This window comes from Athene noctua, chromosome 8 (genome assembly GCF_965140245.1).
Source record: "Athene noctua chromosome 8, bAthNoc1.hap1.1, whole genome shotgun sequence".
NCBI lineage: Eukaryota > Metazoa > Chordata > Aves > Strigiformes > Strigidae > Athene > Athene noctua.
The window spans coordinates 15,743,290-15,757,077 of record NC_134044.1 but is presented as its reverse complement, the minus strand read 5'-3'; the positions used below and the strand labels follow the sequence as shown (position 1 = coordinate 15,757,077).

The following is a 13,788-nucleotide window of genomic DNA, read 5'->3' as shown; positions in this document are numbered from 1 at the left end:
GTCCAGATGCAGTAGGCTTTATCCAAGGAAGCTGCCAAACCAGCCTGATTAATAGTTAGAAATCCACGTGTGCAACTTTCCCACAGATGTTAACTCCCACTTTACCTCCAAACATACCAACATACCAACCACCTTAAGTTTTAAAAATGCCTTCATTTACAAGGTAGAACGAAAGAACTTAGGAAGGACCCAACTTAAACACTATCGCAACTCAATGTATGAATACGCACTTTGATTTCTCCTTGGCCACAGCACTCAGGAAAGGAAATTCACAAGCAACTACTTTATCTGAATGGAAGCAAAACAATCAAAAAAGTTTCAAAAAAGACTGAAGCTCTGAACATTACCTTATCTCTACAGAACATTAAGAAGGGAATCAGCCACAAAGGCTGTTTTTTCTACTATCCTCCAAGCTGATGCTATAGGCATCAAGCCCATTTTAATAGCTGAATTTAATAGATACTCTATCACACTTGCAAAATTAAGAAATATTAACTTAGCTAAGATCAAAATTAGCATTAAAGGAATGAGGATGTTTCCTGATGGATAAAAGCATCGATTTAAGACACATGCTTCTGGAATCTAGCAAAGGTAAGATGGGAGGATACAGTGAAACACAGAGCAGACTATTCACCACAAAATACTGCCCCATGAACTCAGACGTCTAACTCAACTCCCCAGGTGTAGCTCAACATCCACAGTATCAAAATTTACAGTCTCCAAGAAAAATGAGCTTTACAAAAGGTGAACTACTTCAATATAGCAGTAAGTCTTCAGAAAGCACAGGGTGCACACCAAAATATTCTCAACATGATACAGCTTCTGTTGACAGTAGCTAATCAACTCACACAAGTACTGTCTGACTATGGTCTGTGTAAATTCTCCTACCACATCCATCAATGTTACATGTAACAAAAGCATCACCTGACTTCAGCTGGACAGACGATTATGGCATTTAATATATCATTGCTTCCCAGACATTTATGCCATCAAAGATAACAGCAAGCAGAAGAAACTGAGGCACTCTATGTTTGTTCCACATGCAAGATGCACACTGCACAAATTCAAAATACTTTGCACTGAAACCTGAGCAAAACACTCCTATGATCCATTCTACCAATGAAGTTATGTGGACCAGCAATCTCCCAGCAAAGAGATAGCAGCAATTTAATGCATCAGATAATCACTACTGCAATGACCACAGGCTAAGAACTGGCATTACAAATGCTATTAGCATACCACTACCAGTTTGAGGCATAAAGCCCCTTCATAACAGATGCTCAGAATGCAGTTATACCAGTGGTCTTGCTACTGACAAAAGCTGTCTCTCTGGGAAAGGGATAATGCTGGATAAAGGAAAGGGTGGCATAAGGAAGAGCACTATGAGGATACCTACATTTGCATGCTATAGAGTAAGGACTAACAAGCTGACAAGACCATAAGTTATTTCTGATTGTGGTCTCCCCCTACAAAAGGCATACAATTTGTGTGGGGAAACATTATGTGTTCCTGTATTTCTGTCTGTTTATTACTACAATAAAGCTATTTCTGCTGCAGAAGACATGGTCACAAGAAAGTGCAATTTATATTGCAAACAAAAAATAAAATCTGTAGATGAACTGATGAAACTTAAGAAGTCAGGAGCCTAAGTATACTTTCAACCAACAGAGACTGCACAACAGCTGCCTTTCAAGTGCTTCTGTTCTCTCAGACACATCAGACCTGCCTCTGCTCCAGACACATGCCCTCCACCATGGATTGATCTCATCCAAGCACTAGATAACTGTCATAGCAGTACAATTGTACAGACCAACAAATAAACAGAAGCGGTGTTTGAAGCCTGGCTGTCCAAACCGAAGTCAAAACCATTACTCCCTTTCACACCACAGGTCTTCAATATTGCTAGTATTAACGTTCAGTAGATTGTCTCTAGAAATAAAGCATGGCTATGATGCAGGAGAACAATGTTAAAACCCTCTCTTGAAACGCTACTTAACTTTTTTGTGGTCCTTGCCAAATGGACCAACTGAAGATAGGGTTAATCCAAAGAATGCACTCTGCTAGACTGCACATTTGACAGGCTTTTTATGTTACTGCTTGAATTACCAGTTGAAAAGAACTTTTTGCTGGCTTGTCAGATCTGGAGTACTGCTATAGTGACAGAAGCACCAGTTTTAGACAGCAGCACCCTCAGCCAAAGACTGCTCAAAGCCAATGGAACAACCCTTTGAATTCCCTGGGCTTTGGATCAAGCCTTCACAACTCAGTGACAATGGCAGATATATTAAGATTCTTTCACTCCTGTAAGATAAAAACAGTCCCCATGTTTGAGAAACAGAGGTAAGAAAACTATCCCTCTGTTCAGAAAAAAAAAATTGTCTAGCAATTCAACAGTAATAAGACTTTTCAGGAAATTCATCTGTACCCAAAAGTTATATGATTCAATAACTACTACTACAGGGTGAGGGTAAAGTCAGGCAGGTAATGCAACGTAACCACCAACACACCATACAATCTCCACATTGGAGGTCAACCCTTATCTACATCACTGAACTTTCAGCTCCTGCTATCTACCACTGCATTAAACGTATCCTCTGGAAGATAAGTTCTCCCCATTGTTGACGTTAAACGCTGTGGCAGATCTAAAGGCCAGAGTTCACAAGGGTAACTGTACTTTTCTCCATTAATTGAGACACGGTATGACAGCAAAATGCAGAGGATTAATTTAAATGTTTCCACACATTCCAGTTATCTTACAAACCAATCACTGAAATAGAAGGAATAGTTGGATCTTTTGTTTTGTCATGCAGTCCACTGCAGACAAAAAGAATCAAAAGGAATTACAAAAGTGCATGAAAATAATGATATATAAAATAGCACGGCTATACTCGCAGTTCAACTTTCCACTTTGAAATCTGTCCTCACCTAGGTCCCTGTACTGGTGAATATACCAAAGTATGTGTCTGTCAAAAAGATCTTCAAAGCCAAAAGTGGACCTTTCTAAGTATGGATCAAAAGCATTAAGATTACCATCCAAGTCTAAAGCAGTAATCTGAAACTGCTAAAATGATCGAAAATTCCTCAGTGCTCTGCTACACTAAAGTTACACACACACACATATTGTCATCCTGTAGGGTCTCCGCCATGAAGGTTTAGAATATCCTGACAGCACAAGAAAACTTGCTCCATTTGCATGAGGCAGCATCCCACAGAAGACAGTAACATCCCAAACACTGTATGTTTGCAAACTGATAGTCTAGCCATTTGAACCTGTGTAAGGTCTAAACTCACATGATATGACCGAGTGATGGACAAGAAGAATTCCACATATTTCCACCTCCCTGGCCCAAACTTGACACAAATTAAAACTAGAATCCTATAAAATGAGATGAAAGGGAAGGACATCAATAGAGAGCTTAGTCTATTCCCCAAACTAAACCAACTATACCAACACATGAACGTGTTCTTCATGGCCAACAGTAAAAGACTTCTTAAAGTACAATTTTTAATGCGATAAAGTTAAAAGCTTAATCAGTGTTCTCCTTGATGAAACAATCCCATTTCAACCTGCCCATTGTGGTCACTGAAAATAGCATTTCCTTCTTACAAATCTTTTAAATACTTGAAATCTCTTACACTCCCCTTATTCTCCTCATCTCTTGCCAAAATCACTCAGATTTTCTTCCATCTTTATGAAGTTGTTTCCTCGAACTCTGATCATTTGTATTTCTCTCCTCTGAACTCTTTCCAAGTGGTCCAAATTCTTCTTGAATTTTGGCACCCAAAACAGATGCTGTCTGCACATTGAGAGTATACCAACAGCAAATAAAGCCAACGGATTTAAACTTTACATCTCACAGACAATACTCCTGTTTAACCATCCCAGCAAGAGATATCTGCCTCTTCTGCAAACAGCATGACACTGACTCATGTTCAACTTGTGATCCAGTACACCCCCAGGTCCTTTTTCTAGTACCTAACCAGTTATTCCTCACCCTACATTTGCACAGCTGATAATTCCTGCCTAAGTGCAGCTCTGCATTTGTCCCTATTGAATGTCATCCTATTTTTCAGGTCATTTTGAACTCTCATCATGTCCTCCAACACAGTCCCTGAGAATTTAATAAGCACATTTAATCAGACAACTGACTGATGCTTTCATTAAAGGCAACTGTACCCAGGACAGAACCCTTTAACATAACCTCTCATTTCAACACTGAATCATTAATTACCATTTTCCAAATAGGATCATCTACCCCATTTTGCACATTTCCTAGACTACTTTCCCCAGATCATGTCTCCATCTACTTACGAAGCCACCAAAATATGGAAAACCTTTTTAAATAAATCAATCTATCATGAGACAAGACCTCCACTGCTTCTGCCATAGCCACAAAACCTTCTGCTCTGCCGTAAAAAGGTATTAGACTCTGGACATAATTAGTTTTCCCACAAATCAGTTCATGCTGCTATTCTTCTCATAGCTATCTTCCAAGCACTTGAAAATAGAATGTTTGCTTATTAAACTCAACTGATGGAAAAAACTGAGATAAAGTGAACTGTCATACTTCAATTCCTCTTTCTCAGCTCTCTTCCATTATAACTCTCTGAAGACTCATCCTTTGCCAGTCTTATAGTACTGCTGAGTATTTCTAGCTAATATTTTTAAATTTTTTGAGCTGCTTCGAGAATTATACAGTGAAGCTTATCAGGGCCAGCTAACATAAGAACATCTAGTGGAAGTACACGGTAGTGTAAAATACTACCTCATCACAAGTATTAATAAGATCAAGCACCTGCATGACAGTTAGAGAAGACAAGCAAAACAGGAAAACAGGCACTAAGCACTTTAAATGTTCTGCACCTTCTGTAGATACATATGTTCTCCATTGAATCAAGAGACACATTTCTCAATCTTCCTCCTGCTATTAACCTACTTCTACGGGAACCTTGCTAGCTTTTATGCCTCTTGCCAGTTGCAATTCCATGTGCACTTTGGCCTTTCCAGTATCTGCCTCTACTATTCTTTCATACATATTCTTCGTAATGTGACTTACTTTCATGATCTACATACATTTTTTTCTTGCATCCAAAGTCAGTAAAAGCTTGTAAGTTGGTCTTACTACTTTCTCTGCTTCTCAAAAGCCTTCCGATTTTGCTGTTCTGCCTCCTACCCTTTATAAGGATCACGAGCTCTGATTTCATAGCAATTGCCATTTATCACCTTTCATTCTGACATCCTCTAGCTAGAATAAAATCTAAAGGAGTTCAGTTGTACCCTGTAAACTGAAAACGTCACCATCACATAACTTTGATCAAAGTCAAAAAAGAAGAGTTAGGTACTTTGATTTTGAAGGATGGTCTTTTGATAGGATTACCAAGATGACTGACACTGCATGACTTCAGAGCAAGCAGCTAGACTCTATGGTCACAGAGACCCCTTCCCAATCTCAACCCATGGCCAGCACTCCATCCAGATGGTGCTGAAGTTATGTATTTTACAAAAGGAGCAGCAAGATACAGCACTTCAGATTTTTGCACAGATCACATCCAGAACTCCTGAACAGTAACTGTGAATCACTCATCCTTTTTTATTTAAGTCTGCCTGTCAGCTACCAAAGATTAAAGTTTATAGTCTTATTTCAATCAGGAATAAAGGTGTCAGACTTGACGCTATAATACAACTACAGTTTACTACAAACTGAACTTTTGTTCTCTGCTACGCAGGTTATTTAACAAAGGAAGCAGCTTTTTTTATGAATGAAAACTATTTTTAGCTCATTGTGTAATAGTGAAAGGGAAACACTTTAGCATTACTGTTATTTAAAATATGTTTTAAATGGCTAATTGGGAAATTAGGATTTTTGACCTGGATTTACTTTGTATGAACTCTCCTATGCTAAACATGACCAGATCCAAGCACTAGTCAGAGTGTTGTGGCTTTTTCACCTCTGAGAAGAACACAAAACATACTAATTTGCATAATACCGTGCCTACAGACCCAAAGCAGGTTTGGCTGTACTAGATGCCACGCTGTGGAGCCCAGTAATCCCAGCCCAAAAAAGCACACACTTAAATATACACTCAGTTCTCCAATGCAAGTCTTTAAGCCATTCAAAAGGTGAGTCTAAACACCCTGCAGAAGCATACATTTTTACATTATGCTGATGCTGTCTGGGCACTGAGAACACGAAATTAAGGAAGCCCTTTTTTCTAACCTCCAAAACTCAGAGTTTTAGAAGAATTAACTAAAGGACTTTGTTTCACAAGGTATTAAAGGAATGAAACCTCTTCCCTCCATGCCAGCTACTATCAGGTTCATACCAGACAGGCATTTAATAAGGAAAAGTGTTAGAGCAGTTCTCCCTGGTCTGCTGTTAAAGATGCTGAAGCGTACCACTCAGATATTTTTTACATCAGAGGCAGCAATTCCTACAACAGACCTTGGACAAGCTAAGTCAAAGTAATCCACTGCTGACACTCTACAGAAATAAAGCAAACAGTATCTGAAGTTTTCCAGAAAAAGGAGAAGGGTGCAATGGTTAAAATGCTTGACAAAAACCTGGCCTTTCCATATCAGTTCCCAGTTCTAGTACAGATTTCCCAGGTCGGGCAACCCACTTAGACCTGGCTTTAACGATAAAAAGTTATTTTACTCCCACAGAATAATTGGAATTTATCTCTATACCACTGAAAATTTGTGTCTTGTTGACTGTTTTATACTCCACACAGAAGACAGTGAGGATACTACCTCCTCAAGGCAAACAAGAAAAATTAACCTGAGGGCTCCATGTCAGTACAGATTTTTTAATTTATTAAAATAATTTATTAGGACCACAACAAAACAGCTTGTTTTATGCACCATGCCTGTCACATGGCACCCTAGAAGAGGACTGAATCACGAAGTTTCTCAAATATACTCAGCCGTCATGATGTCATCTCCCTCCCCGCTAGGCAGCCCCCACAGTCCCTTGCCAGGCACTGCAAGCTGCCCAACCAGGCAGCTAGGACACTTCATCCCTCTCTCTTCGGGTTACGGATGAATTAGTGACTGCCTAAGTCATCAAGCCCTCCCTAGAAGAGAAAGCAATGAATGAAAAAGAAATAGTCTGGAAGACAACTAACAAAATTAAGGGGTGAGAGCATAATGAGCTCAAAGTCTAGAGAGCACTACTGGAAAACACCAAGCAGAGCACCTAGAACAGCAGCACTGCTCCCGGGAGATATTCAGGAAGGTGGCAGCTGCTGTCCAGCAGCGCTGCTGGAGACAGTATCTGCAGAATTGCTCAGATCCCTTTCACTGCTTTCTCCTCCTTGTGGACAGTCAGCTCTGGCCAAAGCTAAAGTTAACAAGAAGATCCCTCTTACCATTTTCTGAAGCACTGTAAAAGCTGTGTACTTTGGAGCACAACAGTTTTTCCTGGCTGATCTAGGTGCTCACATTGGAACGCTCCATGCTGCCAGAAGCCAGTGTTCTCCCTCACAGGTGACTACACCAATAATACACAACATTTTTATTTCACCAAGCCATCTTGATGATATGCTTCTTAGAAGTCAGAAGAGTTAAGTCAGTACCAATAAATTTCCAATTCAATTATACAGTTCAAAGTTTACATAGTACATCTTATTTAAACTTTTTGTCATTAGCCAACAAGAAAAAGCAGCTTACAAAACTAGCAGTACGTAGCCCTTACTGTCACACCATATACCAATAGAAACACTTCCTCCGTGTACATGCAGTCAAGATCTATTGCTGTCACCTGTGACACTGCTACACAGACACTGTTTAAGAGGGCCTGACTTACACCATAGGGTATATTTAAGTAATGCAAAAAAAGAATGCTGTTCCTCCACAGGTCAAAAAAAATCATTATTCTACAGGAGACAAGGCTTGTACAGTTTTACTTTAATGAAAGGTAAAAGTAGCAACTCTTTCAGATATGATGGAACTGATGGCAGAAAAATACAGCTAACCTGTCTGAAGAGCCAGTGTGTGGACAAATCTCATACATACAACGGGTGAGTCACCTACAATAAAAAAAAATTTACAGTCAGAGGAATGACTAGGCTAAATGAAACTTAATCTTAATTACCCTAGCTAAGAAAATACTGTAGTTTTAGTGAGTGCATACAGCAAAGAACACACGTTAATGAATTGTAAAACTGGAACAAAACTCTAAGCAAGCTCAGCTGAAGAGGAAGCAGTCAGTCAGCCTGGCCAGACAACTATCAGCGCTCACGTTGGAACAGTTTGGAGTTAACCATCTCCCACTGCTGGAGGCTACGTTATCTCAGCTGAGGGAGACAACAGCTTCGTCCAGGGCTCCAAGTGTCCTCCAACCACAGCACCTGCAGGGATACAGGGATCCGGGGGGGGGTGGGGGCAAAACAGAGCACTAGTGGTAGCAGTAAGCTTTTAGTGCCAATACTGCAGGTACTCAAGTTCTTCTTTACCGTAAGTATCAATGCAGTTTTTAAATCTACCTCATCAATTCCATTTCAATCCTCAGTGTTTAAAAATACAACTAGTAGTCGTTTCTCTCTGAACAAACATAAACAGGCCCCCTCTCTGGGATGAAGCAGTGGTTGTCAGAGGTGCCTGAAGTGGGAGACCACCATCTCCACAGCTCAGCCGACAGAAAAGTACTCTATAACCTTTGTCAACAGCAGCATAAGGGACTGACTCATCTGCTGAAAAATGGATGAGACGCATTGAGTCCTCTCGTACTCTGCTGGGAAAGTTTCTCTCTGGCACACCAGCACTAACATCTCTCACCGACCCCGCCGCTACCAAACACGCTGACGTGTGCCCGAGCAGCCAAACGCTTTATGCGCCGCTGCCTGGGAGCCCCAGCCCGCAGGCAGAGCTGGAAACCGGGCTGAGCGGGCGGAAGCGCAACCGGACTTCTGCCCGAGGTGCAGGAGGTGCCAGCCCGGGGCCCAGGACAGCCGGCGGGCTGCCAGACCGGCGCTGCTGGCGCCAGGCCGGGCAGCGGGCGGGAAGGGGGAACCACCGGGCCGCTGGGAAGGCGCCGCACGTGTCCGGAGACCGTGGCCGGGAGACCCCGGGCAGCCGCGCACGCTGCGCACACGCTCCCGGCCACACGACCGACCCTTCCCCGGGCGGCGGCGGGGGCTGCCCCAGTCGCGGGACCCGCTCCCAGCAGCGCCGGGGGGCCGCTATTCACGGCGGCGGCCCCGCCACGACCCCCCGCGCCCGAGCCGGGCCGGGCCGCCCCGCGGGGGGTGGTGGGGCTCCTGCGGGCAGAGGAGAGGCCGGCGCAGCTGAAGGGCGCTGCGGACGGCCGCGCCGAGCCCCCCCAGGCGGCGCGGGGGGTGCTGCGGAGGGGGAGGGGGGGGCGACGCTAGAGGCCCGGCCCGCGGACCCTCCCTCACCTGCCGGGCCGGGCCCGCCGCCCCGCGGCCCCACTCACCGGCGGCGCCCTCAGCTGAGCCCCATGCCGGCGGGGCGGGCGCGGGACCGGCTCTCCCCCGCCCCACCCCGCCCGCCCGGCGGCGCGCCCGCGGCTGCCTCGTGAGGGCGACCGGATCCGCCGCCAACCGGCTGCACGCGCCGGCCGCGCTGGGCGGGGGCAGGGAGGGGCGCGGAAGTGACGTCGACACGACACGCCCACGCCCCGCGCATCACGCACCGGAAGATCGGGGTGCCGCACGGCGGCGGGGGGGCGGGGGTCGGGGGGGGGCGTGGCCTCTGCGGGGAGGGGCGGGGCTTGGGCGGGGAGGGGAGGGTCGCGGGGCGCGCGGCCGGGGGTGGCCCCGGGCCTGGGGCTGCGGGGCCTCCCCCAGGGCGGGAGCGGCGGCCGCCCGGGGCGCCCCGTGCCGCGCGTGCTGGCTGCGGGGTGTCCCGCAGGCACCGGGGGGCTGGACGTTGCCCCCGAAGGCTGGGGGGGAGACCTCCCATAGAGTCGGGGCCGACTCCTCAAGTTACCCCCAGGGTTATCCCCCAGTCCCCCTCTGCGGTGGGATGGGAGCGGCACCGCAGGGGCGCGCCGGGCCCAGGCCTTTCGAGCCCTCTCGGGGGAGCTGCCCCGTCTGGCGCAGCGCTCCACCGCGGCGGGTACCGCGGCGCCCAGAGGAGCAGGCCGCTGTGGAACTGTGTGTGACCCCTACCTGTGTTACACAGCGGTGAGAGGGTGGGAACGGCTCACAGAAACCCCTTGCCAGAGGTGAGCGACCCCTCTGCGCCGTGGCAGAGGCTCCGCCTGCCGAGGGTCCCCCTGGCAGACCCCGGTCAGGTGTGGGGCACACCCCTGTCCCCATGTTTAGAAAGGCCAATGGGTTTGTCGTTCAGCTCCTCTTGCCCTCAGGCCAACAGGAGTGCCGGAGGGTCTTTCCACACCCCGCTGTCCAATATATACCTGCTTTTAATAACTTGTCTCCGCTTCTGTCAGCTGCCTTTGCCATTCACTAAACAATACGCTTATCTGGAAATGTAATGGTGTCCAAGGAACACGCCTACTGCTCAGGTACTTAGTACTTTCCTCAGCAGCAGCTCCTTCCTGTGGCACTGCTCTCCATGGTGTGTTCAGCTGGGACTTGTGTGTGCTCTGCTCTCAGCGCCTAGAAGCCATAGTTTAATTTTATAAAATTTGCATTGCTCAGAAACACCCAGCCAGGAGAGCCAGCGAGGGCGGCGTGCCTGACAGCCCACTCTATTACTGATACACCGACTTACGCATCTCTCCAGACACTACACCGACTTATGCATCTCTCCAGGCACTATATCAGAAATTATTTTTACTACTTCCAGGTAACATATAAAGATAATCAAGGGACACCTGTGTGACTTCACTAAACATACCCTCAGGTGGATGATGGGATGAGTTTTCAGATGCATCCATTAAAGATTTTGAAGAGTGCTGTAAATCATTTAGGGGATTTGTAAACCACAATAGTGTCTGTATTTATTTTCACATAGTACTATTTTTTTCCCAATAGTTTTTTCCTCTACTGCAAATTATGGGAGCTGTTGACTGTTACATCTCATTGCATGCAGGGGCCCAACAGGGGCTATATCCATCTGGCAGAGCATCCCATTGCCCAGCAGCGCTCTCGGCTTCCCACACAAGCTCCAGTGACCCCACAGCTCCAATGTGAGTCAGCCCAGCATGGGGATCCAGCAGGAAACTCTGCCAGTAATACAAAGAAAAGAAAAGAAAAGGCATAATTTTCTGTTGGCCCAGTGAGTTGAACTGATTCACTAGGCAGGCATGTGACCACTATTTAAGGGAACAAGAGGAAAAGAAAAGGAGAAACAAAACTGCCCCTTTTGGCAGTCGCCCACAGATCAGCCATAATACCAAGTGCTCTGACTCAAGTCAGGACGGTCACCTTCCTCTGCTCAAAAAAAAAGAAAAAATTAAAAACATGTATTTTCTGTTAATCACAGAATCATTCAGGTTGGAAAAGACCCTTGGGATCATCGAGTCCAACCATCAGCCCGACTCTACAAAGTTCTCCCCTACACCATATCCCGCAGCATCTCATCCAAACGACCCTTAAACAAATCCAGGGATGGTGACTCCACCACCTCCCTGGGCAGCCTATTCCACTGTCTGACCACTCTTTCTATGAAAAATTCTTTCATAATGTCCAGTCTGAACCTCTCCTGTTGCAGTTTAAAGCCATTCCCTCTTGTTCTATCGCTATTTACCTGTGTTAACTCTAGTACTGTCGCAGTTTCATTCTGAGTTGACTGCATGCTTCGTCGTCCTTCTTACCACCTTTGCCAAAGGCTGGTGTCAGCCTAGCCAAGCTTTGGATTTCTGCTTACCTGGGACATACCAGTTACTGGGTTTTATATAATGACTCAACAGTTACTTCCCCTGATTTTCTGGAAATTCAGTGGCACAGTGTTTGCTACGAAATCAGTACTAAGGGTTCGGTGATCTTATCACAGTTTTTAAAATACTTTTGCATGCAAGTTTTAAAGACAGGTATTAACCAGTGGTTTTCATTCACTCTGGTTACACGTGGAAGACAAAAATACCTACTTAACTGGAGACATTGTTCTGTCCATTTTCCAAATGAAGAACGGAAAAAATCAATGAATCATTTCAGCTTTTCACTGGATTGTCATTGTCTTTGTCTAACATCCAACCTAAAACACTGCTAGGATTTTCTTTGTACCTCAAGGAAATGCCACTGGGTGGTGATCAATAGTATTGACCATATATATTTTCACTGAATTTCCCTAATTCATTACCCCTGTTTGCAAACTGTTGATTGCTATCAGCTTGCCAAGTTTCCACCTATATTTGCCATTATTGTTGCCTATACCTCCCCTTTTAAGCAGGATGTTTTATTTCATTTTAAAACCAGTAAAGCCTCTTTTGGTGACACTGAAATTGTGTTTGAGTCATCTGATAATACATTGGTGAAGAACTCCCCCAATTTCCATTCGGGTCACACTGAAGTATTTCCTCAGGCTCACTTTTGCTCATAACTGCTTTCAGCCTTGCAAGCTTAGCAGCAGTGTCCCCATTAAAGTCATAAGAAGGCAGGGAGATGGAAGTGGGTACCTCTCCACCCAGATATTGATGGAAAAACAGAGGCAAAACGCATAAGCAGAAGTAGCAGACACCCATACAGACCTCGAAACATGATTATTAGAAGCCAAGGAGATTTTTTTTGGACTAAGTATTGACTTGTTAAAAGAGCCTACCATATGACTCAAAGGAAAAATATTATGAAGTTATTAGTGCTATTAAACAGAAGCTCTTATTCTGCCATTCCCTATTAGTAAAAAGAGTAAAAAAATTTGCTTTGATACATGCATTTCTATGTTCTTCATCAAAATTCCTTTAGTCATTTTCAATTAAAGATTAATTTCTCATCACATTTTTCAACGAATTGCATCTTCTAATGTATTATCTTTATCCCCATTAGAAGGTTTCCCTTAACACCTAATTGCTTTTCTTTTTCAGTCACTGGCAAATTTGAACTCGTTTATTGCTTCACAAACCTCAAACCATGCAGGCTTTTATTAATTCAGAGATTAATTTTGTGGTTGGCATGTTCCCTCCACCCATCTCCTTAAGCTGTTTCTCAGCTGCTTTCCAGCTCTCTTGGCATCACTCTGGTTTGTACTGCTGGAAGTGTCTGGCAACCTCTGCTCTCCTGCAGCATTGCTGGCTGCAGTTTCTCTAGGGAAGGAACAGGTCACAGGGCATCACAAGTTATTTCTAGGTATACACCTAGAAATCATGCTGTTCAGTGCTTTTAAGCATCAGGTGTTCAAACTGATAGGAAAAAAAAAGAAAACAACAACAACAAAAAAACCAAGAAAAACAACAGTTTCTCTCTGTTCAGTTCACCTTAGTGAGACTGGATGACAGAGCCAGAGCACATAGTCCATCACTGTCACCACTTCTGGGAATGTTACAGCCATTCAGAGTCAGTGTAATTCCTGGAGACTTTGCTCAGTAAAGTGGGGGCAGGCAAACAGCTTGGGGCTTGAGGACAGGAGTAGTAATTCTTGAAGCCTTTCTTAATGGGCTTCCCATGACTATTTTGATTTCATAGTTACATATATTCCACCAGAACCTGGACGGGGTACAGATTCCACAATAAAACTTACCAGCTCCTTTACAGCTTTCTGCAAATAGAACATTTTTCACACATGACGTTTCTCCGTGGCTCTCTCCCACCACCTTTTGTGCAGTGTCCAGGGCGTACGCTGTTTTCTGTGTCTGGCTTTGCCCCACCAAACCCTGCACTCACCCAGGCAAGGCACAGATGTGCTGAACAACACTTATTAGGTGTATG

The 13,788-nt window shown here is 44.9% G+C and overlaps 1 protein-coding gene across 4 annotated transcripts in view; it reads right to left on the bottom strand.

Moving 5' to 3' along the window:
- The window catches only part of ATP13A3 (ATPase 13A3), a 61,956-nt gene extending 52,385 nt beyond the window's left edge, over nucleotides 1–9,571 (bottom strand). For 3 of the 4 annotated variants that reach the window (XM_074911653.1, XM_074911656.1, XM_074911655.1), the window contains exons 1-2: nucleotides 9,435–9,571; nucleotides 7,975–8,028 (exon numbers count right to left, since the gene is read on the bottom strand). In XM_074911653.1, coding sequence (XP_074767754.1) covers nucleotides 7,975–8,012 — 38 coding nt within the window. In that variant the 5' untranslated portion in view covers nucleotides 8,013–8,028; nucleotides 9,435–9,571. Of the gene's footprint in view, nucleotides 1–7,974; nucleotides 8,029–9,396 lie in introns of all 4 variants that reach the window. The other variant, XM_074911654.1, reaches the window with a different exon arrangement.
- Between the last annotated feature and the right edge of the window lie 4,217 nt (nucleotides 9,572–13,788).